At 38.3% G+C, this 27,042-nt stretch overlaps 3 protein-coding genes across 9 annotated transcripts in view; all 3 read right to left on the minus strand.

Annotated features, from left to right (window-relative positions):
- Nucleotides 1-438: 438 nt before the first annotated feature.
- Nucleotides 439-6,512, minus strand: LOC117816330 (tripartite motif-containing protein 16-like). Its single transcript, XM_034688543.1, has 7 exons — nucleotides 6,132-6,512; nucleotides 3,896-3,991; nucleotides 3,571-3,801; nucleotides 3,305-3,473; nucleotides 3,128-3,220; nucleotides 2,031-2,099; nucleotides 439-1,067 (listed from the first exon to the last, which is right to left on the minus strand). Exons 1-7 carry the CDS (start codon nucleotides 6,324-6,326, stop codon nucleotides 532-534), a joined length of 1,389 nt encoding a protein of 462 aa, XP_034544434.1. The 5' UTR covers nucleotides 6,327-6,512; the 3' UTR covers nucleotides 439-531.
- A 5,694-nt stretch (nucleotides 6,513-12,206) lies between these two features.
- strip1 (striatin interacting protein 1) lies at nucleotides 12,207-22,182 on the minus strand. The gene is made up of 20 exons (XM_034686977.1): nucleotides 22,017-22,182; nucleotides 19,970-20,039; nucleotides 19,786-19,860; nucleotides 19,538-19,672; nucleotides 19,286-19,406; nucleotides 18,374-18,549; nucleotides 18,153-18,280; nucleotides 17,881-18,063; nucleotides 17,229-17,449; nucleotides 17,065-17,130; nucleotides 16,891-16,954; nucleotides 16,720-16,791; nucleotides 16,481-16,555; nucleotides 15,482-15,579; nucleotides 14,715-14,841; nucleotides 14,497-14,597; nucleotides 14,315-14,381; nucleotides 14,122-14,226; nucleotides 13,815-14,019; nucleotides 12,207-13,478 (listed from the first exon to the last, which is right to left on the minus strand). Exons 1-20 carry the CDS (start codon nucleotides 22,125-22,127, stop codon nucleotides 13,231-13,233), a joined length of 2,448 nt encoding a protein of 815 aa, XP_034542868.1. The 5' UTR covers nucleotides 22,128-22,182; the 3' UTR covers nucleotides 12,207-13,230.
- A 1,617-nt stretch (nucleotides 22,183-23,799) lies between these two features.
- Nucleotides 23,800-27,042, minus strand: part of LOC117814691 (S-adenosylhomocysteine hydrolase-like protein 1) — a 38,602-nt gene continuing 35,359 nt past the window's right edge. For all 7 annotated transcript variants that reach the window (XM_034686187.1, XM_034686170.1, XM_034686162.1 and 4 more), the window contains one exon: nucleotides 23,800-26,536. In XM_034686187.1, the coding sequence (XP_034542078.1) occupies nucleotides 26,530-26,536 (7 nt within the window). In that variant the 3' untranslated portion in view covers nucleotides 23,800-26,529. The remainder of the gene's footprint in view (nucleotides 26,537-27,042) is intronic.

The following is a 27,042-nucleotide window of genomic DNA, read 5'->3' on the forward strand; positions in this document are numbered from 1 at the left end:
AAACTAAGTTACTAAAAGCTCAGACAACTTAGTTTGACATGTTCATCTGGAATTAAACAAATGTTACATAGCTCAACACACTTTCTCAGGTTGGACAGTGAATTTTTGTGTGTTTGTGCAGAGTGGGAAACAGGGAGAACATTTCAAATGATACGTATCATTCTTCATTTTAAAAAACCTCTAACACAGGCTGAAGATATGACCATGGGTGCTCAGGTGGAGAATTAGAGCCATCATTACCACCTCTAAATGAACGGCCTGATCTGAGTGAAATTTGCTCTGTGTTTGTTCCACGTTCAACCGTGGGATCAAATTTTAGAAAAGAGAAGGAAATTCATGAGCTGACTTCAAAGCAAAAGTAGTGAGTAACTAGAGCATTGATAGAAATTTAGTGGAGTGAAAAGTACAATAATTGTTTTCTGAATGTAGTGGAGTAAAAGTAATAAGTTCCCCCAAAAAATAATACTCAAGTAAAGTACAGATGCTCCAAAAATGTACGGTACTCAAGTAAATTTACTTTGTTACTGTCCATCACTGCAAATCACAGATTGTTATGCAGCACCCATCTCCGAGCCAGAAGCCTGGATAAAGCGGCTCCGTGAATTTAGCGTCCATCTTATACAGATACTTCATGGTTTCTGACACCTCGTAGAATGACAGAGTTCCCTCTTTGAACTTTAAATAAACTCCGATCCTCTTTTGAGTGGGTTCTGTTTTGAGCTGGACGCTTTTGCCTTTGTGGCTCACAGAGTAGTTTATTGAGCGATCAAGACTCCAGGACTTATCATTCGCCCCAAAAGCTGACCGACTCGTTACTGATTTCCTGTTTATTTGTTTGTATACAAGAGCAATCTCCACCTTGTCTCCTTCAATCTCGACCTCATAGTAGCAGCGCTCAGCCTGCAGGTGCTCCCTACACAGCACCTGCCGGCGGTGGAGAAACTGCTCCGGGTGACGAATGGCTGGAACCCTATTTTGCTGATTAGTCCGCTTAACTTTTTTGTCTCCAGTGGAAATTACCAGGTCATCATGAGCTGTGTTGGGGTCCAAGCTTAGGCTACATGCATCTGTAAGAATGTAGAAAGGAGTGTTTTTATTACTTTGAGAATGCAGCTGTAGTGAGCTTGTTCAACATGTTGTAGCGAGAGCAGTTCATATCCTCTACTTCTGTAAAAGTAAAAACTTGTAACTGATAAATAAAGGGTTAGTTTAACATTTTTATCATACAGCTTTGTAACCTGATTGTCAGTGAATTCTGATACTCAGTGCTCTGTTTTACTTTCTGCATTTTTTTATTTTAAATTTGTACCGCTAATACTTTGATAATTTGACCTCCTCTATGTTATTTAAATGTGAAGTGAAGAGGGGAAGAGGAACAGCTGACAACCAACATCACAGACATTACATTTGACAAAAAGTCTTGATTGGGAAAGGTGATGGAAATCAGGGAAGGACCCAAATACAGATAAAATGTACAGACTGTTTCAGTTCATTAACTGAAAATGCACAAGGGTACAGGCAGGGTAGCAGGAGCTTGAAAGTAAAAACAAAAGGCAACAGGAAAATGTGAGAAACACAGGAAAAGAGGTAATGGGAGGTAGTGGTTGAATGATGATGGAAGTGACAACAGACAGGTGGGTGAAGGAAGAAGTTAAGTGAAAAAGTCTAAGGGCATAGAGAAGGAGGGTAAAAGTTTTTGAAGAAGTGAGAGTTCCCCCAAGAGGCCAAAGTATATATTAATTATAATCTTGGTTACAAGCCAAAAACTTTGTGAGCCACTACTTTCATCTTCAGCAATGAGTTTTTTTCAGAAGTTTCTCATGTGTTTTTAATGTTAGAAATAGAAACTAAGGCTACCACAGAAGTGCAGTAAAGGAAAAGGCACATTTCCCTCAAAAATGAAATTTCAATACTCTAAAATGAAAGCCTCAAGCATGGCACAATTTATATCACTGTGTAGATTCAAGGTTAAGGCATCAATGACTTAAGTGCTACTAAGTTGAAGAGTGCAAAGAAAATGTTGTACTTACACTTCAGGAAATCTGCTCTCGTTTTGGGTTCAACATCCAGATCAGTCACCATGTTATTTTCAAGCAAACCTATGAGAAATGTGAGAGTGTCACAGCTGAAAATCTGAGGGCCCAACACATTATAACAATGTCACAAGGTAGAAAGACTATATGCTCCTGAACCTGGCACAGCTCTCTGTCTCACTCCCTCACTGCATGTGCCATGTGAGTCAATCTTCAAAAGGAGCTTCCTAAACTTGTTAACCCATTATGCGCTGGATGTTCTTCCTTTTCCACAAAAATGCACAAAACATGAATTAACACTATATTTTCCAATAACTTAATTTATTACATTATGGCTCTTACAAGTGACATTTGAGCATTAGCTTAGAATATGACTTTTTTGTACAAAAATTGTAACAGTTAAGATGACAACACTAGGGCCTGTGTCCATTAACAGTGTTTATTAGGTTTTACTTTTTTATCTATATAAATCCAATGCAGTTCAGTATTGTGTTTCTAGCGTTTTCAGCTCTTAGCTTACCAAAAAACTTTAGATGTTTGTCACTGCACTACATTTCAAAATAGTTGCATTTTTGGAACAAAGCTGCGATCAACATCACAGCACTAACCAATCAAAGTCAAGAAGGGGAGGGGCTTCTGATCTCAACTTTGTCAACTGGAGTGCTGGAGGTCCATACAAAGGAGAAACTAACCACACACCCTTTTTTCAAGACACAATTTCCAGGTCTAGAGCTGCTGCTAATGCTAGGTTATTATTCTATCAATTGGTTTGAACTTTTCCCCGAAAATGTCTTTAGAAAAAAACTGATATGAAGCATTCTGAGCATTTTGAAACAGAATGAACGGACTCTTCTTATGTAAGTCGAAGCAACAGTGGACATCTTTTCCAACCGAGGAGAAAATAAGCACCGGCAAGAAGCACTACAAAATTTTGTAGGTCGCTGCCAGCTCAAATTTGCCATTGGTAGACACAGGCCCTTATGAATACTCGGGAGAATTGTACTTGTTATAATTTCAGAAATTTAGATAGGCCAAAGATTTTAGATTTTTTCAAGATAATATGTCTGATTTTCCTAAAAAAATTCAGTACAGACCACTGCACTTGGAGGTGTTGGTTTCAGATCTTTGCTGTATGGAGTCCTCATCTGACTCTTCTACATCAGATTCTTGCAGCTCTCTTCTGTCAACTGTAGTGAATGAATAGGCAAGACTATAAATAATATGGTACTGTATTTATATAATACGAAAGGATTTCCAACAAAGATGCGTACCAGTCTGAGTGATCGAGGCAAATTCTATGTCACACAATTCTTTCAGTTGCCTCCCCAGTTCTTCAATCACTCGTTTAGTAGTCTTAAATGGGAGGAGTGGATCTTCTGTAACATTCTCGAAAGAGTCAAAATGGTCTTTCTTACAGAGGCGTTTCAAAGAGGGCCATTTCTGTGAAGAGAAGATTGAAAGCAACTCAGAGAAATAAAAACATGACGGAGACACAGAGTCAGGTTGAGTATCAAGTGATGTGATGTGATCACAGTACCTGCAAGAAACTGACATCATCACTCTGCTCCAGATGATCTAGCTCAGAATTCCTCGTCTTCATTTCTTCCATCCTCCCCTGCAGAGTTTGTAAGGATGTACGAACTTCAGCGACAGCCGCCTCTTCTTGAGCGTCTATCATTTCCCTCACTTTTAGATAATGTCTCTGGAGAGAGTCAATAACACTGACCAAGACGCACTCACAGTAGTCCTTTGTCACATTTGCCTCATTCTGTTGTACACACAAGCATACAGAGTCAGTCTTACATTTTACAGGGTAAACATTTTTTTTTGTTCTGTCGGACAATTGGAAACGATTTGGTCACCTCAAGCACTTCAAGGACCTTCCCCATGTCCTTGCATTTCTTTTCTTGTTCCTGGATTATCTGCCACATCTTTCCTTGTATGTTCTTCAGTTCTGCCTTCAGATTGTGTTGGATAAAAATACACATCATTTATTTAGGTTTGTGAAGATGTGATGGTTACTGCCTTACTGTCATAGGAGAGAGTGGGGGAGATAAAGTCAGTCCCCTGAAAGAAGAAGAGATTCTGACGCCTCGATGCAGCACCTGAACTTCTCATCATGCCACCAAAGAGTCTGGATGCCAAGTGGTTCCCTGAACTGGTTAGGCAAGCAGTGGCAGGTGCATGGCTGCGATTAATGACTGAAGCAGACTTGCCTGTCTTTTTTGGCATCAGCAAAGAGAACAGAGAACCTGGCTGTCCATGTGGCACACTTCTCTTGTATGTCCCAAGGAACAACAGAAGGCTGGTGGAACCGCCTCTGGCTAAAGGTCAGTAACTCCTCATTTACTTTGGGTTCAATCACTTCAGTCCTTCCTCCCCAGACATTTTGCTGATAGGGAGATGATGCTAATGTACATATTACACATTTTCATGTTAAAAGATAACCACTAAACTGGACTAATCAACTAATGACATCCAATGGGAGAAGATCTTGAGATGACATTCTTCAGCACTTTGTTTTTTAGCATGCAGTTGGAGATAATCTGGGGTTATGTTTAATCTTCCATGCCTGTTTTGTGGACTGAAGTGTATATAAAGGCCCCCATCTATGTGCTTGCTTTATTTAGACTGCATTTCAATTTGCATTGGGTCAGGTTGCAAAGGTTGAACTTTGCACAAAGACATGCTTTCTGACTTTGCTTGCCAACATAAAACTTTGTCAATTGCACATACACTGCAGTTACACAGAATCCACAATTGTTTTAGCATGATTATACCAACTGTGTGTCTTCTACATTAATAGGACTCTATTTGTGCAAAATCTCATTCACTAGATTTGTGAGGCACTTCTAACCTAAACAATGTCACAGGAAAATGACTGCTGTTCTGTGTCATTATGTGCTTTTCATTTAGTACTTCTAGATACATCATGGTAAATCTATCCCTGCATTCACATGGTGTTTGCACAATGGGAAAATGATTTCAAACTTGGAAAGTTAACATGAAGGTCCCCTGAAGTTTAACAGACAACTCATAAAAAATATGAGACAGCTTTGGGACTTGTCAAGGTGGTAAACTTGCAGCCTGTAGATCATTTGCTTAATGATGATTTTGCTGGTCCTCCAAGAGCCACTGTACTAAGTGTCTGTTATTCCAGTTTGTGCCAGCAGGATGCACACTTCATGTTACATCTGTTCTGTCTGACAATCGTCCAGTGAGTTGACCTGGTAGTGGTTAAATAAAATGACCAGTAAGAACTTCAATATGCCTTCTTCTTATCTTACAAGCACTGGATGCTATTGAGAGCTCCTCCAAGCGACTATTTGTACAGCTCAAAGTATGTTAGTTTGATGGTCAAAAACTTTGTATTACTAAGGAAAGTTTTTGACAGCATTTGTTTGATAGTGCCACGCCCATGTACAGGTTAATAAGTTGGTCGTATATCTATGAGGTAGAAATATACTTCCGTATAAATAACACAAACAAAGCTGCAAAACACTTAAAAACATGTAAAAACACAAGCACAAATTCAAAACTAGAAAGGTTGCATTTCCTTACAGCAAATAAGTTGAAATGCTGAAGCTGAAGGCTGAAAGCTGTGAAACACAGCTGATACTGTGGAAATGTGGAAATGTGAAATAAAGAAAAAAAAACATACAAAAGTTATAAAGAGCATAATAAGTAGACAGGTCTTAGATATATGAAGTAGTAGAAGAAGTGGAAGTGGGGAAATTGTTGAAGAAGTGGAAATAGTGGAAAAAGTAGAGGAGGTGGAAAAAGTTGAAGAAGTGTAAGTGGTTGTAGAAGTTGAAGAAGCTGAAGTGGATTTGAAGAATCCGCCCATCTGTTTCAATGTTTAAAAAAAAAGTTTGAATAAAGTTGAATAATTCAATAAGCACAAGGGTTGGAAAAGCGAAAAGATATAGCCTGAGCTGAATAGTTTAAAAGTTGAATCAGCATTTCAACCATAGACTGTATAAAATAATATTTATAATATTTCAAGAAAATTCCATTGTCGATGTAGTTTTTCATCATACAGACGCTTCAATTTGTAGTCTACTTGCTTATAACCATGTTTTTACTTTTTTTACGTACCTGGTTGCTCCTCCTTTCATCCTTTACAGACCCGACGGTGTGTCCAGCGTGCTCAGTCAAAGCACACACTCCACATATGATCCGCTCATCAGTGCAGCAGTAACGATTCAGGGTGCTGTTGTGCCTCCCACACATAGCGCCACTTGGTTCTTCTGAGGGGTCTAAGGAGCTCCGCGGTCTTTTATACGTCTGCATGGCTGCTTTTTGATGCTGTTGCTGTTCACTTCCAAGTCTTTGCAAATGTCTGATTCAGGCGGGTAATTTATTTAATATGGTTGATTTTCCGGTTGAACAAGGAAGATGGGTGTAGTTAAATTGTCATTTGATCACATGGGCGTGTCAAAGAAAGGGGAACAATAGTTTCTAGTAACTTGGTTTCGTTTTCCTGATCATCATGTGTATGGTGATTTTTATGAATTAGTTATATAAAGATAATCTGTTAGGTCCATGATGAGTTTTTAATGTTTTTTCTCTTGTTTACACGCATAAACCTCTGACATTTTAAATATCTTCGTAAAAAAAGATACAACAAAATACATTTTTTTACCTATCTCAAGGGCTAATTATCTTTTTTAATTATATTTCAGGTAGATGTGATAATTTGATGTCATTTCCAGTTGCTGCTGATCCGCCTGGTTGTGCCTGAGGTTTCTGCCTGTAAAAAGGCAGGGTTCCCAAACGTCCTGGAAAAACTGGAAAACCTGGAAAACAGTTGGACAACACCTGGAAAATGGAGAGGCACCCTACTGCAGGCAAGATGGCGCCGCCACAACATCCACACCGGAAGTCCATACCGGAAGTCCATACCGGAAGTGATTCTTTAACCCCCTCTCTACCCAATGCCGGATGCTTCGAACTGGAAGTTTCTTCTTCGTGTAGCGTATTGATTGCATTAGTCTGTCGCTGCTAAATCAATTAGCAGAAAGCTAATTGTGATAGAGAGAGTGAGTGAGAGAGATCCCGCTGTGTATGAAGAACAGAATAATGTAGAGTGTTAGTGTGTGTGGGGGGAGGGGATGAGAAGGAAAAGACTGTAAGTAAGAGGGAAAATACACTCAAGCTGTACACAGAGATCTATATTCACCACAAAAACAACAGAGGCTCCCTAGGATTGTGTACTGTACATCTATCATCAGTGGCTGACAGTGGTGCCTCAAGTTGAAATATTTTAGTCCTAATATTTTATGTTGATTTGGAGTTTGTAATAGCAAAAGTGCATTGTTCTTTTTCAAGTACAACATTATCAATACAAAAGGGTTAAGACATCATACATATAACATTAAAAGAACATAAAATAAAGTATAATTCTACATTTCAAGTAGGGGTTGGATGGAAAGAAACAGTAGCTATGTATACATTTGCAGTTTTTCTAGTCATTCTAATTGAAGGTTCCAACTTCAATGTTTTCATGGACGCCAAATAAAGTGATCTTGTTAAGACATTGGTGTACATGCATCAAGCATTCAATCTGAATAAAACTGTTTGACAAGCTCAGAGTGTTTACGCCCATCTAATGTCTCAAAATAGAAGGAGAAACCATTCCCTCCGTTTGTTCTTGTGGTTAATGAACACCCCTGTCACTGTGTCATTGTAACGTGTTACAAATTATGTTAAAAAAGAAACAGTCACCACACACCTCTACATTTTCCTCCTCCACTCGCCCCTGCACCATAGATAACATTCTGCTCTTCTCTCGTGACTGTGGATCTACTCTGGATCTGTATTTCATTCATTCATTAATCTATACATGTGATCACATAGGCAGACAGCATGCAAGGTAATTTGGAACAAACACTACAGCAATCTGTACTGAGGTACAGTCAGGCTAACACAACATAAAATAACATATGACCCAGACAAAACAAGAGAGGCATATGCAGATGTCATCACGGCAGCATCATAATCAGCTTTAAGTATTTCAACACACACTCGGAACAAAAGGCTGTGCATGGCTGAGACGTTAACACTATAACTTAGTGATTCGTGCAGGCTTCTAAGTAACTTGAATTCTCAACAGCCTATACACTTTTGGAGTCAATCAACTAGTCAATAATACTGATACGATTAAAATGTAAGTGCAAAAAAGTTAATAGAATTACGCGTAAACCTACGTGTTTTTGAAGGCTTTTATTTTGCGTTCACGTTCCTGTTTTTCAAGGCTTTTATTTTTGTAACTTCCGGTGTGGGTGTTATTGCAACGTTTTTAGCTTTGTAACTTCCGGTATGGACTTCCGGTATGGACTTCCGGTGTGGATGTTGTGGCGGCGCCATCTTGCCTGCAGTAGGGTACTCTTGGAGAAATGGGAGAAAAAGTAAAATGTCCTGGAAAATCACAGATTGTCCAGGAAAATTATTCCAACATGACTATGTGCGATCTAACAAGGTTAAAAAAACACATCCCCATTCAACATTTGTGGGCATTTTTGTCCTTCAGTTCTATTTAGGTCAGTTTAAGCACTGATCCTCTGATTATTATTAGTATTTATTTATTTCAGTAAGGCAGCTTCCAGAGTCCTTTGCTGTCTCTTTTGTTTTTTACTTAGCTAATTTTATATTTTTTGAGAAAAGAGAAAGCTGAGATGAGAGTTGCCCATCATTGTCTCTTAGTTGCACTAATAAAGTGAAGTGCTGTACATCTGTGGTTGCATTATTCTGTAATCAATTTGCCATAATTTTTAAGCATGTAAGAGATGATTTCATAGCCATAGACTGCATGTCTTCAATGTAGACTGCATGTCTTCAATGTAGACTTCCACTGAGAGGAACATATTAGACTATTTAGGAACTAAATTAGGGAACTAAATTTAGACTGTCATACCAGCTTGATCATCACTGAAAATGTCCTTGAAATGTCCTGGAAAATGAGCTCTGGAAAAGAGTGGGAACCCTGGAAAGGTTTTACTTGGACAGTTGCATGTTTATGTACTAAATTGTCTATCTGTTAATAATATTATAAAGATTACATGTAGTCACTCTATATAAATATATACTAACTAATATATAAAAACAACATTCAAAATTGGTTGATCAAAATTGAATATCCGTGCTGTAACATTAATCCAAAGTCACTTTCAGGATCCAGTTTAAGAATTTAATATTTGTTTTTAAAACTTTACACGGGCTAGGAAACAATCATACCTATCTGAGTTGTTGCACCAACAAGCTCAAGTCAGTGCACTGAAGTAAACAAATCAGGTGTTTTGGATAGTCAAAGATCCAGGCTCAAAAGCAGAGGTGACTGAGCTTTTGCAGCGGCCACTCCCATTCTGTAGAACAGTCTACCTGTTAATACTCTCTACCTGTAGTCTGTGAACTTATTAAACTTGGAGCCTTCCGTTCTATCCTAAGGGACAGACAGCATGAGAGCACTGAACAGTGCCTGTGTTTTAAACCTTAAATTATTGTTTGTTGTTTTGTTACAGCCTCCGCACCTCTTATTCCTATTGAAAAACACTATGCATCTATAAATTGTATGTTTTAACGTGTACTGTCATTTTCTTCTGATTTGTGCTGCTGACCTATTGGCCAGGTCACCCTTGTGAAAGAGATCCTGATCTCAATGAGTTTTAACTAGTTAAATAAAGGTTTTTTTAAAAAAAAATAGAAATAGAAAAATACAAGAACTGCACAGATCCTTGAAAGTTTCAAATCATTGCTCTGGACCAACCTCTTGTCTATGCTTTTAATTCAAGTTGAGCTTGACATCTTGATATTTAACTTTACAACTCTTTTTTTGTGGGTTTTTGTTGTTATTTTTACTCATAGTTCTTTAGTTTGATACAGTATTTTTAAGCAGGTTCAGCACTTTGGTTAACTGTAGTCTTTTTGCTATATATATTAGCTTTGACTTTGGGGCATCAGTGGCCTAGTGGTCTAAGCATGTGCTACATATACAGAGGCTATAATCCTCATAGCAGCGGTTGTCTTTGAGTCTGACTAATGATAGCTTAGATTAGGAACTCCTTCTTCAGATATTTGAATCCTGTTTAACATTTACTGTAATGGATTTTTTGGTTTTCTAAGGTGGACCACGGGTATTGATTTTTCAAACTTGCAGAATCTCCATTTCATCTACTTATGGATTTTAGATACTGTGATAATTTGACTTAATTTGACTAATTTGTTAATATCTTATAGCCTATAGAAATAGTTATATACTTTATAGAGATGTTATAGCCAATACAGGCCTCATTGTATTATGTCGCCTCAATGTTTACTGTAAGTAGGTCAGCTGAGAGCACTGGGTTACCGTCGGCTGATAAAAGAGGGAGAAACTTGTGGTTATCAACTCTGCTTCAAGGACAGCTGAATGCAGAGAAACAATACACACACTCGTCATATTCCTAATAAACAATAGATAGTTTGTCTGAGGACATATGTATCATTTGGTACATACGAGTTAGAAATTAGAGCAAATAGGAGACGGCTGCATATTGACACCCAACTGGACGCCTCTCAAGATGATACTCCTCAAAATAATAATAATAGTAATAATACATTTTATTTAAAAGCACCTTTCTTAACACTCAAGGCTACTTTACAGAAAAGATTATCATATCCTGGACTCTGGGCTCATTTTGCTGATTTCCTGCGGGAGCTCTGCCAATTTGAGACCAGCGCTGTACTTCTTTACCTGTGACCACAATAAATGTTTTCTGAGACCTGAACGAATTCTTCGTTGTTCATTCTCGAGCTGACAACAAAAGAATTCGGGCTAACAATAAACACGAGATACTTGTGCTGAAAGAAAGGATGAGCCCCCAGTGAAGAAACCCATCCCATTGTGCCCTTTACTGATAATACCCTACCCCATGCTCCCTGATGTCTCCCAAAGTCTGAGATAGAAAGAACAGATGGGGAGTGAGAGCCATCACATCACTGGGGTTATCAAGTGGGAACCTCCTTTCATTGATTTTTTATTTAGTTAGGCCCGCGACACCTCGGAGAGGCTAAACAGTTAACTCTTGCATCCCAGAGCAACACCCTCCGTACTCCTGTACTGCCACTTTCAACAGATCCTGGCTCCGTACATGCAAGCTCCAGGTAGTGACAACACCAATACTACCTACTCTACCACCTGGCCCCCTCACAGCCCCCACCACCCAACACACAACAAGAAGAGTCTGCAGCTAGATATTTGAAGACTTAGGAGGCAGAGCCAAGATGAGATGCTGGTCTGCTATAACTCATCCCCGCCAGTCTAGGCTGTCTGCTCTACCTCCCTCCTACTGAATATTTCCTTAATTCTGTTTTGGCCCCCAACTAGTGTTGCAAAATTCCGTGAATTTTCAAAGTTGGAAACTTTCCATTGGAACTAATGGGAATAAAAGGGAATAAACCAGGAATTTTCTAAATAGAAGGTTGGCTCTTAATAGGGAACTTAATAATCCTGACTGAAACAACCAGATTTCATGCAGATTTCATACAGTTGAGACCATGCCCCCTTTGTTTGGATTGTATTTTTGTTAATATTTGAATGAGTTGGGTCGGGGGGATGAGTAATATTTAACTCAACATTCATGTTTTTGTTCTTCAATGAAAGAATTGATTGTTCAATAAAATATTTTATCACTTGATAAAGTTCTACTTATATTACAATTAAATCTGTTTTAATTGTATTATTCTGGATGGATGTCTGCTTATAACAAAACAAATATTTATGCATGGATATGATACCTTTCCATTAAATTACCCTCAATTCCCATACATTCTCATAATTCCCATGGATTTTCCAATTTGGAATATTTTCAAAATTCCCAAGCTCAACTTCCCATGGAAATTTACCAGAAACTTTCTGGAAATTTACCGGAAATGTTCCACCCGTTTGCAACCCTACCCCCAACTGACATTATTCCTCCTCATCTAGATCCACTGACTAGTTTTAACTGCTTTGTCTGACATCCTTTACTGTCTTTCGCCAATTATGTCCACACACTCCAAATGGAAATGAATTATTAAAATTAAGCTCAGTCAAGCGACTCGTATTCACAGACTGGTATTCCAAACATTTCCTGATTTTTCTCTTTCTGAAATAAAGGGCAAAAATGTTGTTAGAATAATCAAAGAAAACAAATGTATTGGACACTGATTTTATTACAGTATTTAAGTCAATGTAAAACACAGAGAAAGGCATGATAAATAAGTCTTACAATTGACATGTTTTCTCAGCACTTCAACCTCTTTCATAAAACACAAAAAGCAGAAAGTAGAAAAAGACAGAGGAAAATGGTTATGTAAATAAAAAGAGTTCCTCCCTCAGTTCAGTCTGAGGTAAGTGAAACTCAAAGACAACAGGTCTCAAACCAGAGATTTAAATGTGTCTGCTTTCGGGAAAAGTGTGAATCCAGCTTCGTACGCAACAAAGAAGATTAAGAACTTGCAGTTATCGGTTTAAAAAACAAAAAAAGGCTTTAATTTGATGTCCACTCACCCTGATGCCTTCATGGTCCCAGAGCAAAGGTGTGTAGGCAGCACTCAGGAGAGAAATTCAGAATGCAAATAAAACACAGGTCAAGTGTGAGAGAACAGAGTTGGGTAAACAGAAGTGTAACTCCCTAAGGTAAGAACTTTTAAAAGGTAATGCATTGTTTGTTTATACATACAGAAATTGTGACTAAAAACCACCACTCCTTACATCTCCATAATATAACCCAGAGGATGTATCTGGAATGTCATACCTGCTAACATATGAAATGTGCCAAGATTGATCTCAACAAAGCGCTCACACCTCAGTCTAAGCAGTTCATTTAAACCATTTAACCCAAAGAAACATCTTTAAAATGAAGAGTGTCATGTAGTGCTTAAAGATCAAACGTACTACCTTCTGTAGCAGGTAAGAAGCACTTAGAGCAAGGGTAGTGCTAGGTCGAGCTCAGGTCCACAATAGGAAAAAGATTAAGCTCTAAAATCATTTCAGTAAAAACTGTCATTATTAAGGAAAAGGAGTTCATTTATTGTGTGAGCGTTGATTCAAGTGTAAAACGTGATGATTTTAAGTATACACCTGGGCTGTCCTTGAGTCTCTACAGTACATGAAACATAATGCTGTGACCTGTGATCCTGTCAGCTCTTTTTGATTCAAACTGTTAATCGTTGGTTCTCACTGTAGCAGCTCTTCCCAAGAAATGGGTTTGGAGAAAACCTCTCGCTCCAGCCAAAGGTCATAGTTCATTTGAAAGTCCTCAGGGAGGTCCACCCGTTGTCCCAGAACGCTTTGCAGACAGTTATCCACAGGCAGGAAGTCTGGGTTAGTGTGATTCTTGTCATATCGGCGACTGTTGAAGCGTTCGATATTGGCCCTCAGAGCACACTCCTCTGCCTGGAAGTCCCAGGGTCGAGCATCCAGATCTGCAAGGGAGAACAGACAGAAGTTAGGATGTAATGCATGGGGATCTGGAGCTAAATCTAATGCATGGTTTCCCCCTTAAAGTCCATGATTCAAACCCTCAGCCCAGTATCAATGTGCAATTTATTAGCAGAACAAGTTTATTTAATGTGCTTCCCTGTTTACAGAGCAATGATGGAGTAACAGCAGCCTATGAATTTTATAGGGTCTAGAAATTATTACAAATCTAGAACTTGACTTTAGCTCTACTAAGTATTCTTCATGCTTTCACAATTGAATTGGTACATCCTGTCCTGCTTTTCAATCTGAAACAATGGATCATGTGTGTCTCCATTCACCATTTCCGTAGGCCCAGTCATCATTCAACCGATGGCGGACCTTCTGATAGATGGCCGACATGGTCTTCATGTTGCTCTTCCTCCACTGGCGCCCGAGGTATTTAGTCTGCACTTTGAGCAGCTTGAGGACATAAAGCTGCATCATGGCCTGCTTAACCTTCAGCGCCCTCTTCAGGATGGGAGCGGACTTGAACACCACGAGCATCTGGGAGAGAAAACATTTGGTTAAGAGCTCAGATGATGCTTTTTTTAAACAATGCGCTAGTATTAATTACATTTTAGTGTAAATGCTGTGACAAGCTCTCACCATTGTTCTTGAATGCTTCCACTTGGTCAGTTTGTTGAGGATCCTGAGCAGGTTAATGCAGGAAAACAGATTCCTCCAGCAGAACTGATTGTTGTCTCCCGCTTCCTGTACACAAAATATCCGCTTTAAAAATTACCCTCAATCTGTTCTTTACATAAGTAGTCAGATGACCAGGAAACAACAGAAAACTTACCAAACTCTCTGCAGTTAACTCTGGGAGCTCGTGCACCACGCAGTAAGGAAAGTCCAGCACTGAAATGCTAATAAGTGAGAAAAATGAGAGCAAAGGAATAACTTCAATACATGACACGTTCACTGAAATCTATTATAAGTGGAAGTCATGGTTTTTGTAACTCAGAGATGATCTGAAAGTACCTGTTTTTAGCTGTGATGTAAGACATGATGTTCTGGTTGAAGAACTTGAGGATGAGAGGGATGCAGTTGGCAAACACCAGGTGCTGAGCCATGTACTCAAACTACAAAGACCAGTATGAGATCAACAGTTAATGTAGTGGCGTCAAATATTTAAGGGGATTATCTACAACAGTTATGTGTTTTTCAGAATCGTGACATTAAGAGTATGATGCACATACCTGGTAGATGTGGTTAAGTTTGAAGTGTTTGAGAAGTAGCAGCAGGATGGCAGAGATCGCCTTCACGATGATCTCTTTGTGTCGGTTCACATCAACACCGAGTTTCATGCTTTGCAGCACTGTGGTCCTGAAGAGACAACAACTGACTAATCAGCTGATTAAACTTACTTTGAGAAGCTTCAGCTGGTTATGAGACTGTCTTTATTTAGTACTGATGCCTCTATATGACACTTAAGAGCAGGTAGACCATCAGCTTTAAGGCTGATTATATTCTATAGCCTTACTTTTCATGACCATTGCCATTACCACTAGGTTTAATACAGCATTTACAGAATGCAGATTGAAAAGAGTCAACCTTTCCTTTTTTGTTAAAAAAAGTTTAGCTGTGTGGTACATTAACTAGTTCATGGAGGTAGGGGAGATTTTTCTTTGGAGAATATCACACATGCATATGTTAACCAAACTCCAGGCTGTATAGCCTCAAATTGTTCCTTGTTGAGGGAACAAGCCCTTCATTTGACAATGTGTGTTTCTAAAAGACATTTTCAGCCAAAATAAAAACTGAAAAACCAAGTTTTTACACAATCACATAAAAAGCAAACCCCCTACAACGATATCTTTTTTATCCTGAATCCAACGAGCAATTAAAGTCCAGTTTTTCTTTTCTAACCATTGATTGCTACTGAAGTCAGGATATCTTCTTCCACAGAACATAAAGCTGCACTACAGAACGATCTGCCTTTCAGAGGCTCTTAATCATCACTTACGGCATCTCCTCCGGCAGCACGTCTGCCAGGATGTTGATGGAGTCTGTCTTGGCTTTGGAAGTGGGAGCAGCTGCGAGGAGGATCTTCAGCAGAGCAATCTGACGTTTCAAGAGACAACATGAAGTTAGTAACTAACACAAACAATCTAAACCAAAGCATGTCTGATATCAAAACATTGTGCTATGAGATTTCTCCTCACACCAGATCTATTATCACTGACATGTGTAGGGGTGAGCATTGGCAAGGAACTCACGATACGATACGCATCACGATACTTGGGTCACCATACGATAGTATCACTATATCACAATATTGGGATATATTGCAATATTCTACACAGTTAACTAAGAAAAAAAGAGAGGTGGTGTATATGTAAATCACACAATATTACTCAAAATTGAAAGGACAAATTAAGTCAAAACTATTTGATTGAAAACAACTTTTCCACTTAGTTGTTTTTTAAATATTGAAGTCGTATTTTAGTTCCAACTATGAATTTTTCTTTTTACAAAAATATCGATATTAAGAGTTGAAATATTGCTATTTTATCAGGGGTCAAAGTATCGCGATATATTGCTAGACACGTGTGCATGCAGCCGTTGACTGTGTCTGTCTGTGTATGGTGTTTGTTTTGTTTTTAATGGTAGGCTGTAAACTGAAAAGCTCTTCAGGGATAAATGAGTTCTTTAAATCTTGACTCTTTCACAGTCAAACAGTGGCTATAAACACGGGTTCAGGTTTAAGATAAAATGCCCACATTTTCTTACTGATGGTACTATTAGCATTAACCTGCCTAATGTAAGGATAACACAGATTTGACAATTCAAAATGCAACATGAAAAGAAAGTCTAACTTCCTCCCCCTCCTTAAATTTCAGCGTTTCAATTTGCCAAAATACATACATATTTTTTAAGGGTTAAAAAAACAAAATCCTGTTGAACAAGCTGTATCATGAGTCATTTGATGTAACCCACATTGCCACGGTGTAAAAACACTAACCATATATTGAGGCAAACTAGGCAAGATTCCCTGATAAAGCAGCTCAGTGGAGGACATCTCCACCTCCTCTTCACCCTGATGACAAGGAATAAGGAAACAAGACATAAAATTACATACTGGCCTGGTATGTGCAACAGCATAAGAACACTTAAAAACTGTCACCAGAAGACAGAGAAAAAGGAATCCTCTATATGTAGCATTGTATTGATTATTACAGACATGGCTCCTCCTCCACTTACCCCAGATAGAGGGGTTTTCTGAAACTCCTCCTCCTTAGCAATCTGTATCTCAGCTATGGAGACGTACTTATGCTGAAAAGGAGGAAAACCCGATAAGTGAAAACTTGTATTTAAAATGGTCACAACACTCAAATTTAAAAGAGTAGGTTTTTATAGGAAAGCATGAAATACCTGCTTTAAAGTCTTTATGCTCTCATGAATTGGTCTTGGCAAGCCGACAACAGTATCTGTATCACTACACAAAAACAACAACCCTCTTGTAATGCATGTCATCATAATAAAATAAGAGCGTAAAATATTTGTATACAGTATCTTTGATTTTATGTATTCAAGGGGGGAACTCACTTTCCAAGCGTGTAACCAATAAATTTACTCCTGCTTGATTCCAGGAAATTTTCAATATCCTTTTCCCTATTTCAGCAAAAACATCATAAACATAAGAACATATTATTTCTCCTGACCGAAGTCAACACCAGCTCAGTATTATTTTATGTGAGGCTGAACATTACCTGACTTTAGGAGCCCAGGGCAGACCTTTGGGGAAGGACACCCTCTCTGACGGAGGGTGAGGAATAGGCGGAGGCATCACCTCGTCCCTCTCTAGAGGGAAAGTCTCCGTCTCTATCGAGTTGTCATTGTCGTCGTTGTCATCCTCATCCTCGCGGGAATCATCCGCCTTGTACGGATCCTTCTCATTGAAGGCGTCAAGGTTGTCCTGCTTGATCAAAGACTGGAAGAGAGAGAACAGGATACAGTGCAGACATTGTCAGTGGAGTGGAGATGTGAGAGGATAACATTATTTATTTATTTATCTATTTATTTATTTATTTATATATAATCATGTTAGTACACAGGAAAAAATTTGCAAAAAGCTTCCCAATGAGTTAATATGAAGAAGGAAAAGTAGAGGGTCAAAGTGTTTAAAGAGAAGATGGGGAATGCTCCAAAGTGTCAGAATTAACACACTCAATTCACAGTTTAATCAGTTTTATCCTTATTGGGTTATCAATGATATATTGCACGAAATCAAAAGTCCTCATTGCACACCACTTACAGACGGAGGTCCAACTGGAGTCAAGCCAATGATGCATTTTTTACCCATGGCTAGCTTTAACCAATAATACATTTTGTCTAACATCAAAGAGCAACAGTAATATCTACCTTGTGTTCACGGCGCGCCCGCTTCTGCTGCTGCTCTATGAGGTCGGACGCAGACGCAGGAGGAGAAGCAGCTCTCATGCTGCGTATGACTCGGATGCTGTCCTCCGGGAGAGGAGGGAGACTCAACTCCTCACGCTTACAAACCTTTATGCTCTGGAGCTGCTCAAACCCTCCGAGTGTGAACTGAAAGCATAAGAACTGGTGTTAACTCGGGTCTCTGAAGTTCAAAATTTGAGTAAAAAAGCCATACATGGAAGTTGTTTTCCTCTCACCAGTATACTCTTCCACAACAGCAATAACACCTTCTTCATTGGGAAGTGAGGAGCGTGACCGCTGCAGAACTTAGTGACCATACCGAAAAGCATGACGGAAATGGGTTCGTTGTTGAACAGAGGAGAGCCTGAATCAAGGAGGTGGAGAGGACATAAGACACACTTCAAGTTTTTGGTCATATCAGCTATACGACTGCAGATTTAGACACTGAAGAACATACCCAGCTCTGCTCTGAATGTATCCCTGATTATTTTCCATTCAGGTTTGTCAGCTGGGTCGTCTTGTTGTATCGTTTCCACCATCAGGTACATTATATTAAGCAGCACTCTGAGATCCGTACTGTCAGCGAGGGAGATGGCAGGTTTTCTGACAGCACTGCTGCAGGCAGCGCTGTTACTGGAAGAGATTAGAAATATTACACACAGTTCATTTTACTTTTTAAGAGAACGTTATCATGACTAGCACCTTAAAAGTGTTATGTAAAGAGCCATTACAATGTGGAATAATTTACCAGTTACTATAATTGAAGCCCCAAGTAAAGCAAGTTTTAAAAGAATCTTAAAGGAAGTTATATTTTTTCGCCTTTATTCAATAGGACAGCTGAAGAGAGACAGGAAATGTGGGGAGTAGAGAGCGGGGAAAGACAAGCAGGAAATGGTCGACCGGCCGAGAATCAAACTGGCGACCTCTGCAACGAGGACTGCAGCCTCTGTATGTGGGGCGCTTAGATCGCCAGGGCACCAGCGCCCCACATTAATGAATCTTAATGAATTTAAATTAATTTTAGTGAACATCCTGTTCTAGTTTTTTTTTTGCATGTTTGGCCATTTTCATTTTTCTATTTTATATTTGTATCATTTTCAGTTGTTGTATCTTACATTTGTAGTATATTCAGTTGTTGTATTTTCTGTTTGTAGCATTTTTCTGTTTTTGTATTTCATGTTTGTTGCATTTTCAGTTTTGTATTACATGTATATTTTGTATGTTATGTTTGTTTTATGTGGACCCCAGGAAGAGTAGCTGCTGCGTTAGTTGCAGCTAATGGGGATCTAAATAAAGGAATAAAGGAATAAAACAAGGCATTAGTGACTGGAAAGGTTTCTGATGAGTGAAAAACTGATAGAGGACTTACTCGACCTCCATGTTGAGCAGTTCCACCAGAGCAGAGAAGGTGCCCACATCCAGCAGCAGAAAGATGTTGTATCTCATCCAGTGCTGCACCTCAGCCTCAGAGTTGCAATCTGCAAACGTTCCTACGGAGAAAAAACACGAAATACAGTAAGAAAACCATATTTGGCCTCCCTGATTAATGCGCCCCATTACAGAATTTAATTCTCATCTAAATCAGTTCATCCTAAACCCGTTTTAGTTCATGTGGACTGACCTTGAGCCATGTAAAGAATGGCTCTGGCAGCTTTCAGCCTCTTCTCCCGTGCGATCACCTCCAGACCGTCCAACAGGCGCATGGCGTGAGCTCTGTGCTCAGCTGCATCAAGCTCTGTCCACTTCTTCTCCGCAACTAAGACACAAAGACGGCGTAGATAATAAACTCAATGCAAACAAATCCTTCATTTATAAAACATTATCATTCCATTAAGATTTGACTCAGCTTGTGTAAGTTCATCTACATACCATGTGTCCTAAACTCCACCTCAAAACATTTCCTGTTGAGAGCAAACTCTGGTCCTTCTGTGTAACTGTACAGCTCTGAAACACACAAAACAAAGCATTATCTCAACACACTAAATCTAAAGGGTTTAGTTTAGGGGAATGAAAAATGTCAGTAAATTTCAGTTTCCATGATAATCACACACACCTGAAAGCTCTGCAGCCCACTTGTCTGTATCAGCATATTCAAACTCGAGGTCCGGCGACTCAGACAGCCCCTGTGCACAAGACACGACACGTTATACTCTGATGATGTCTGATAAACTGATATATGAGGGTAAAAGCAGGAGTTTAGGAGTGCCCTTACATTTCCTTAAATCACCATCTTGAAGTAGGTCAGGTTAACTGGACAGAGTATTTATTTTCTACATTTCTTAACAGAGCTTCAGTAGAATATACGCTCTAACCATAGATTAGTACTGTACTGAAGAACTTATTTTTAAGAACAAGACTTGAGGGTTCAATTTTTACCCACTTCTGTAACTACAAACTTTTAATTTCTTTTAACAAACTGAGTTTTAATGACATTTTGTAACTAAATTCACTTTCTTTCTTTCTTTCTTTCTTGATCTTAGATTTTAAAATATTTCATGTTTTCATGCTCATGTTTGTTAAATGCCATATTTTAAATTGGATGTTTTCTGATAAGGCATTGCGTTATTGCGAATGAGCCTGATATTGGATCTAAAATTAAATGTTGGGCATACGGGCCTCCTGCAGGGGTGTCAAGAGGTCTGAGCCAGCTTTCAGCTGCGACTCGACACAGGAAAGATTCAATGTGTGAGACTTAATCCTTGAGAAGAAGTTCTGAGATGAATCAAATAATTAAAGGTTCATCTGGTTAAGACAAGATCAGTGGTGATTCTGTGACCGGCGGGACAGTAAGACTCTGCAAGTTACGGACTTCAGAGCAGTGAAGGGGGCTGATTATTTCCCCCTAATTTGAATAAATAATAAGACCCATCACTATTTACTCTGTTAAGTTAAATAAGTACAGAGAGAGAGAGAGAGAGAGAGAGAGAGAGAGAGAGAGAGAGAGAGAGAGAGAGAGTAGATCAAACATAACTGGACAATTATAAATTGTAAACGTTCAAAGTGTTTGCTGTGTGTTTTTGTTGATTGTTACTATTCTGTTTTTTGTTTTTAACTCTGTAAAGCACTTTGAATTGCTCTCTGTATGAATGGTGCTTCATAAATAAACTTGCCTTGCCTTCTGACTCTGACACTGGTTATTCTGCAGTGTCACATTCTGCACATCCAACAAAGATTTCAGAAATCAAACACTTTTTTCTAATATCAAAATTCACCAAAGCCAGCTGCATAATCAAAACCTGCCATAGCTTCAAGGTGATGACAACCAAAAGGTATTAAATGCATTACTAAATAACACAATGTAAGTGTGTTGTGACTACTTTTACTTTCCATACTTCCTTTTTATTGCTGTTGATCTATCCACTCATCATTTTGCTAGCCAAGCTTTAACTGTTCTGTGTCAGAGAGTTTGGAGTTCATCAGGTCTGTACTTGATCATGAATCACTTGATGACGTATTGCAAAATTCCTTCAGACTCAGATTTAGAGTACAGTGGTTTCAATTGGACCACAATGTTTTCTCATCATGTGTACTTTGTTATCATGCAACAGATTGAACTCTACATGCTTAGTTTAAAATACATAAATTCTAGAAGTGATTCTAAATGCATTTATCACACATCTTCTACTAGGGTGCAAATAAGCTTGACACACTGTGCTTTTTTAAGTATGAGGACTTAATGCTAAACATATACTATACGTCTGGATCATCCCATTTACATAACAGCTCTACATATTGTAATAAACGACTCTGTATCCATACAGGAGGTTTCTGTTTTCAACAGGTCGTTTCTGTTTCCCTGTCAGGCAGCTCAGCCTGGCCTGTGACAAGCTAGCATCAGCTGGCTAGCTGCTGCTAACCTACACTGTTGATTAATACTATGAGACGTGCAAAAACATTTTAAAAAACACCACATCAATGATTTGATTTCCATGAGTGTGAAATGCTGTAAGTTTAGGCCACCGGCTTCCAATAAGAGTTAAGCTACAGTGAGATAGCTTCACAGGGCTGGCTAACGTTAGCTATGATACAGTAGCAGCAGAAAAGGCCTCGTCTGTTAATGAGAATACATGCAAAAAATAATCTTTAACTTCTGTCCTTACCTCTGAATCTTTCCTGGGGTTGCGGGTAAATTCACCCCTGCTTTTGTTCGGTATCATAGCTCTCTGTTTATTGTTTACAGGAAGCCCACCACCGTTCCCACCGACGTCCATAATTTTTGGGCAGTGTGAAGTCTCGCGAGAGGAGAGTTGATCTGCGAGACTTTGACTGTCGTGACTCTGGTTGAGTTTTATGGTTTTATGCCTGCTGCTTAAAAGGGATCCCGTTTGTGCGTCATTCCACTCTTTCAAAGAACCCTCCCCTCTGCTTTTGTTGCCAGTATGAATGAAAAAAACATTTTACTAAAGCTCCAAGGATATTTATAATTATATCCAGTGGTGGACAGTAACAGAGTACATTTACTTGAGTACTGTACTTTAGTACATTTTTTGAGTATCTGCACTTTACTTGAGTATTATTTTTTAGGGAACTTATTACTTTTACTCCACTACATTCAGAACACAATTATTTTACTTTTTACTCCTCTACATTTCTATCAGAGCTGTAGTTACTCATTACTTTTGCTTTGAAGTCAGTTCATGAATTTCCTTCTCTTTGCTTTTTATTATTATTATTATTATAACCTTTATTTAACCAGGAAATGCTCATTGAGATTAAAAATCTCTTTTCCAAGAGAGTCCTGGCCAAGATAGGCAGCAGCACAGTTACAGAGTTACAAATAGACAACAGACATAAATACAAATAGCAGACGCATACAACAGCTACACAACAGGTACCTCCAGAAAAGCAGCATGATTTCTGAAATCTGATCCCCAAGACAGTAAAATGTGTTAGTGTAGTTCTGTTTGTCTCAGTGATTTAGTCATATCTGTATATCGTGCATCTCCACAGTTGAACGTGGAGCAAACACAGAGCAGATTTCACTCAGATCAGGCAGTTTATTTAGAGGTGGTAATGATGGCTATAATGCTCCACCTGAGCATCCATGGCCATTTCTTCAGCCTGTGTTAGAGGTTTTTGAAATGAAAAATGATACATAGCATTTGAAATGTTCTCCCTGTTTCCCACTCTGCCCAAACATACAAAAATTCACTGTCCAACCTGAGAAAGTGTGCTGGGCTACGTAACATTTGTTTAATTCCAGAAAAACATTTCAAAATTAATTTGTCTGTGCTTGGAGTAACTTAGTTGCCGTTTTTATTCAATGGTATAGTTTTTAGAGATTTCAAGTAATGGTTTCTAAATAAACATAATGTAACCAAATGTAATTCTATGTATTCTTGACTGCCATCGTGCTTTGTGAAAATACAATGTTTTGAGACATCTTAAAAAGTACTTTGAATACTTAAATATTTTTCAAAGCAAGTACTCCAGGACTTTAACTCGAGTAATAAACTAAATGAACACATTTCACTTGTATTGGAGTAATATTTGATCTGGAGTATCTACAGTTGTGCTCATAAGTTTACATACCCTGGCAGAATTTATGGTTTCTTGGGTAGTTTCTGTTGTCTTTATGATATAAAAAGAGTAAACACAGTAGTTCGATAAAAATGTTGCTTCACCCAACCACAAACCATGAGTGGAAAAAAAGGTTTTCTCTTTTCATTCATATTCTCTAAAAAAATGGCCAAAAAAATCACAAATTCTGTCAGGGTATATAAACTTATGAGCACAACTGTATACTTTGACTTAAGTAATGAAGCTGTGTTCACCACTGGTTATATCCGTGCTGATAACAGAGTGCTCTACTGGTGCAAAAAGAATTGTTCCACCATAAACTTAATACGTTATTCTGTGACTTTGAATGATGCATCTGAGCCATTTTTAAGTCCAAACAGCAGTTTATTAAAGGGAAGTGTGCACAGAGATTTTAACAGGGTGTGTACTGCTGAAGTTGTGTTCTTCAAACTAAAGTACAGATAAAGTGTTGAAAATATATGCCTACTTTATAGATAATATATCATTTACAGAACTTCATCTCTACATCAAATCCTCAAACCAGCAACAATGAACAATAGTAAAATCACAGTGGTGTACTCATTTTAATTAGACTAGATCCAAGCTGTATGCTTCAATAATAACACATTCATTCGCCTCTTTAATAGAGTTAAAACCAGAGTAAAAGGACGTGTTGGTTATAATAAAATGGGTCCATCATTAAAGGCAAGGCTAGTGCTATTTAGATACTCTACTGAAAGTAATTTACTTGTTTATTCCAAGAAAAAAAAATGGGGTGAAACAGATTTTAAAATATGTGTGATATCACATGTTGCCTACTTGAGTCTAAAACTGTTAGTCATCTTATATTAATGCATATTTTTAAATACTGTGAAATACTGATTTCACAACTCTCCTTCATAATTTAAGTCAAACACTGCTAAGAGAAGAAAACAGAGTATATTTTGCTGCATAGCTGTTATATTAGTTGTATAGTGCAGAAAAACATCCACGATTGGCATCACGATGGTTGGTGAAAAACACAGTTGCGCATGTAAATTACTAAGTGAGTCACAACGCACTGTCAACCAAACAGTTACCGTGGTTACAGTGCTCATCTTGCTGACAGTGGTGTCTTTATATAATGTCCTTGGCTGTAATGCTTCTAAATCTGCTCGTTCAAAGATGAAACCACTTCAAATTGTAGTAGTCTTAGCTTCGTAGACTACTAGACAGTAAAACAGCAAGTGAATAGGACTGAAAAAATTAAAGGAATCATATGTAATTCTGCAATGGAGGTTTACATTGTTTGTGAGGTGATACAACATTAAAAGCAACATCATATCAAGGTAACAACAGCAATACTTAGGAGGGATAGCAATACTCTCAACTGTTTGGTGTTAAATCAGCCCCTCAGACTGATAGAATGACTGATGTAATCTGTTAAAGATTAATACTACTTTTTGCACGTTCTATGATTCTCAAAATATCTGACAGCTAAGTTATGAAGTAAAAGTGGAATACTAAGTTTGTGCATATAACAAGCCTCACGAAACAGTGCTTAAGCCTTTTGAACAATAAAAACCATCAGGAGACACAAAAAAACTAATCAGAATAGCTATTACAATTCTGTATCATGATATCACAGATGATAAATCTAAAATATTTGTCAAGGTAATGTACTGATAGGAAAAAAAAGATAAAGTCATCTTTAGACCCAAAATATACTGTAGAAAAAGATATCCTAACATTAACACGACATCAGCTGATCAGAGGCACATACTGCATGATCACACTGTGGGTAACACTGTTGAACAGATAGTCTGTGACTGATAATGTCTTTACACAGAATTTTCATAGCTGCACATTATGTACAGATTATTTGGATCAGAGTACAAAAATCTCTAAAGCTATTTTGTAATTATACAGTTATTACTGATATCATGACAATGCCACTGAGACCACTTATTGATACTAAGGTCAGAGTGCTGATCTGGTAAAAATATATTTACAAATAATTTGAGATATTTGAATGCCCTGAGGTGCAGATATTATTCTTAACAGACACAAAAACCTCATTAAAGGACACAACTTTTCAAGAAATGAATGAAGAGCTCCCTTCTTTAGTCAAATAGGACTTTTGTACTTGTACCTTTTGCCCAGATCTGCTGAAGTGCAGTGATTTTGATGATATTACAGAGAACACTTTTCTGTATCTGGTGGATGGAATGTATGAAGTTAATGTGCAATGCAACATCAAAGCGAGAAGAAAACACTGAAGCTGCATCAAGTGATCCTGACTATTAGTGGTCAGAGAGATTCAAAAACCCAAACTCTCAGAAACATAGCCCAGATTATCCCAGAATATCAAACCGTTATGGCTCATTTGTAGGCAAACAGTTGCTTACTTTGACATCCGCCAGACACACAGCCACATCTAATTGGGGTAATGTTTCTGGTCACCTGATCAATTTAAGTCCAACCCTCACAAGCCTTTTAGCCTTGATTTGGTCCACCTACTCCTGGGAAAAAACATTTGAAGCTTTACTTTCTTCACCAGACACATCAGCTGTTTGTTTCTTGTCTACAACTAGGTTTATCTAACCTAAATGCTTTCCAGTGTTTTCAAAAGGGAGACTGGTGAGGGAGCCAAAACAAGGAGCAAACAGAGGCTAAAAAGCTCAGTAAGTCTGAGTGATCCTTTACATCTCATCACACAGAGGACTGGATACATGATTCAAGGTTCCACATTTACCATTAACATTTCACAACAACTAAAACCCTTCCCTGTCAAAGTTATTTGGCACCATACATTTATATATTATTAAGAGCTGTTAAGGAGCCAGCAAGTACAGAAAAAGAAACAAACGCTCCCACTTAACAGCAGATATAAGTGCTGTGGTTGAGTTTCCAGCCGGGTGCCCTGTGCTGTCCTACAGGAAGCAGCAAGATAAGTGAGACTTACTGTGGCCAGTAAAACACATTTAAATACAAGCTGTGCATCCTGTGAAAATTATAAAATACAATATACATAAATCTTTCATTTATCCCAGGGATAAGGTGGTGTTGGGTACCATCCTCATCAAGGTGTGCTGAGACATTATCTCCTGCACACTAATACCTGTAAAGACAAAGAACAAGTTTAATTTAATCTTTATGTTTTGCACATGGGAATTTCAGTAAGTCAAATGTTACAAGTTAGTTGTTATTTTTCTGTTTGAAATCTTTGAATATTTTGGATTTGTATGGACTTTAATCTGGGATGTTTTTGATCATCTATAGCAGGGGCGTCAAACTCATTTCAGTTCAGGGGCCACATACAGCCCAAGTTGATCTGAAGTGGGCCGGACCAGAAAAATCACAACATAATAACTTATAAATAACGACAACTCTACATTTTTCCCTTTGTTTAGTGCAAAAAAGTACATTCTGAAAATGTTCACATTTAATGAAATATCTTTTTAGAAAAACAGCTGTTCTATTTGTGGCCATGATGAGTCTCATACTGGGGCCAAATATTATATTCTATCAGCCCTGAAACCTGCTGCGAACAAACCAGACACACATGTTATCCATTCACCTGACACGAGTGTAATGTTCACTGCAAAATAACAGAGATTATAATAA

The sequence above is a fragment of the Notolabrus celidotus genome, chromosome 1 (genome assembly GCF_009762535.1).
Source record: "Notolabrus celidotus isolate fNotCel1 chromosome 1, fNotCel1.pri, whole genome shotgun sequence".
In the NCBI taxonomy this organism is placed as follows: Eukaryota; Metazoa; Chordata; class Actinopteri; order Labriformes; family Labridae; genus Notolabrus; species Notolabrus celidotus.

Bases quoted from the DNA above. Each gene is read 5' to 3' on its own strand.
- LOC117816330 (XM_034688543.1), bottom strand. From the start codon at position 6,326: ATGCAGACGTATAAAAGACCGCGGAGCTCCTTAGACCCCTCAGAAGAA. The intron at 2,100-3,127 runs GTCTGTACTGAA...CATTTCTCATAG, and splicing joins CAACACCTCCAAGTGCAGTG to GTTTGCTTGAAAATAACATG. The intron at 1,068-2,030 runs GTAAGTACAACA...ACATTCTTACAG, and splicing joins GAGAGCAGATTTCCTGAAGT to ATGCATGTAGCCTAAGCTTG.
- strip1 (XM_034686977.1), bottom strand. From the start codon at position 22,127: ATGGACGTCGGTGGGAACGGTGGTGGGCTTCCTGTAAACAATAAACAG. The intron at 19,673-19,785 runs GTATGTAGATGA...TTTGTGTCTTAG, and splicing joins GGTGGAGTTTAGGACACATG to TTGCGGAGAAGAAGTGGACA. The intron at 19,407-19,537 runs GTCAGTCCACAT...TTTTCTCCGTAG, and splicing joins CATTCTTTACATGGCTCAAG to GAACGTTTGCAGATTGCAAC.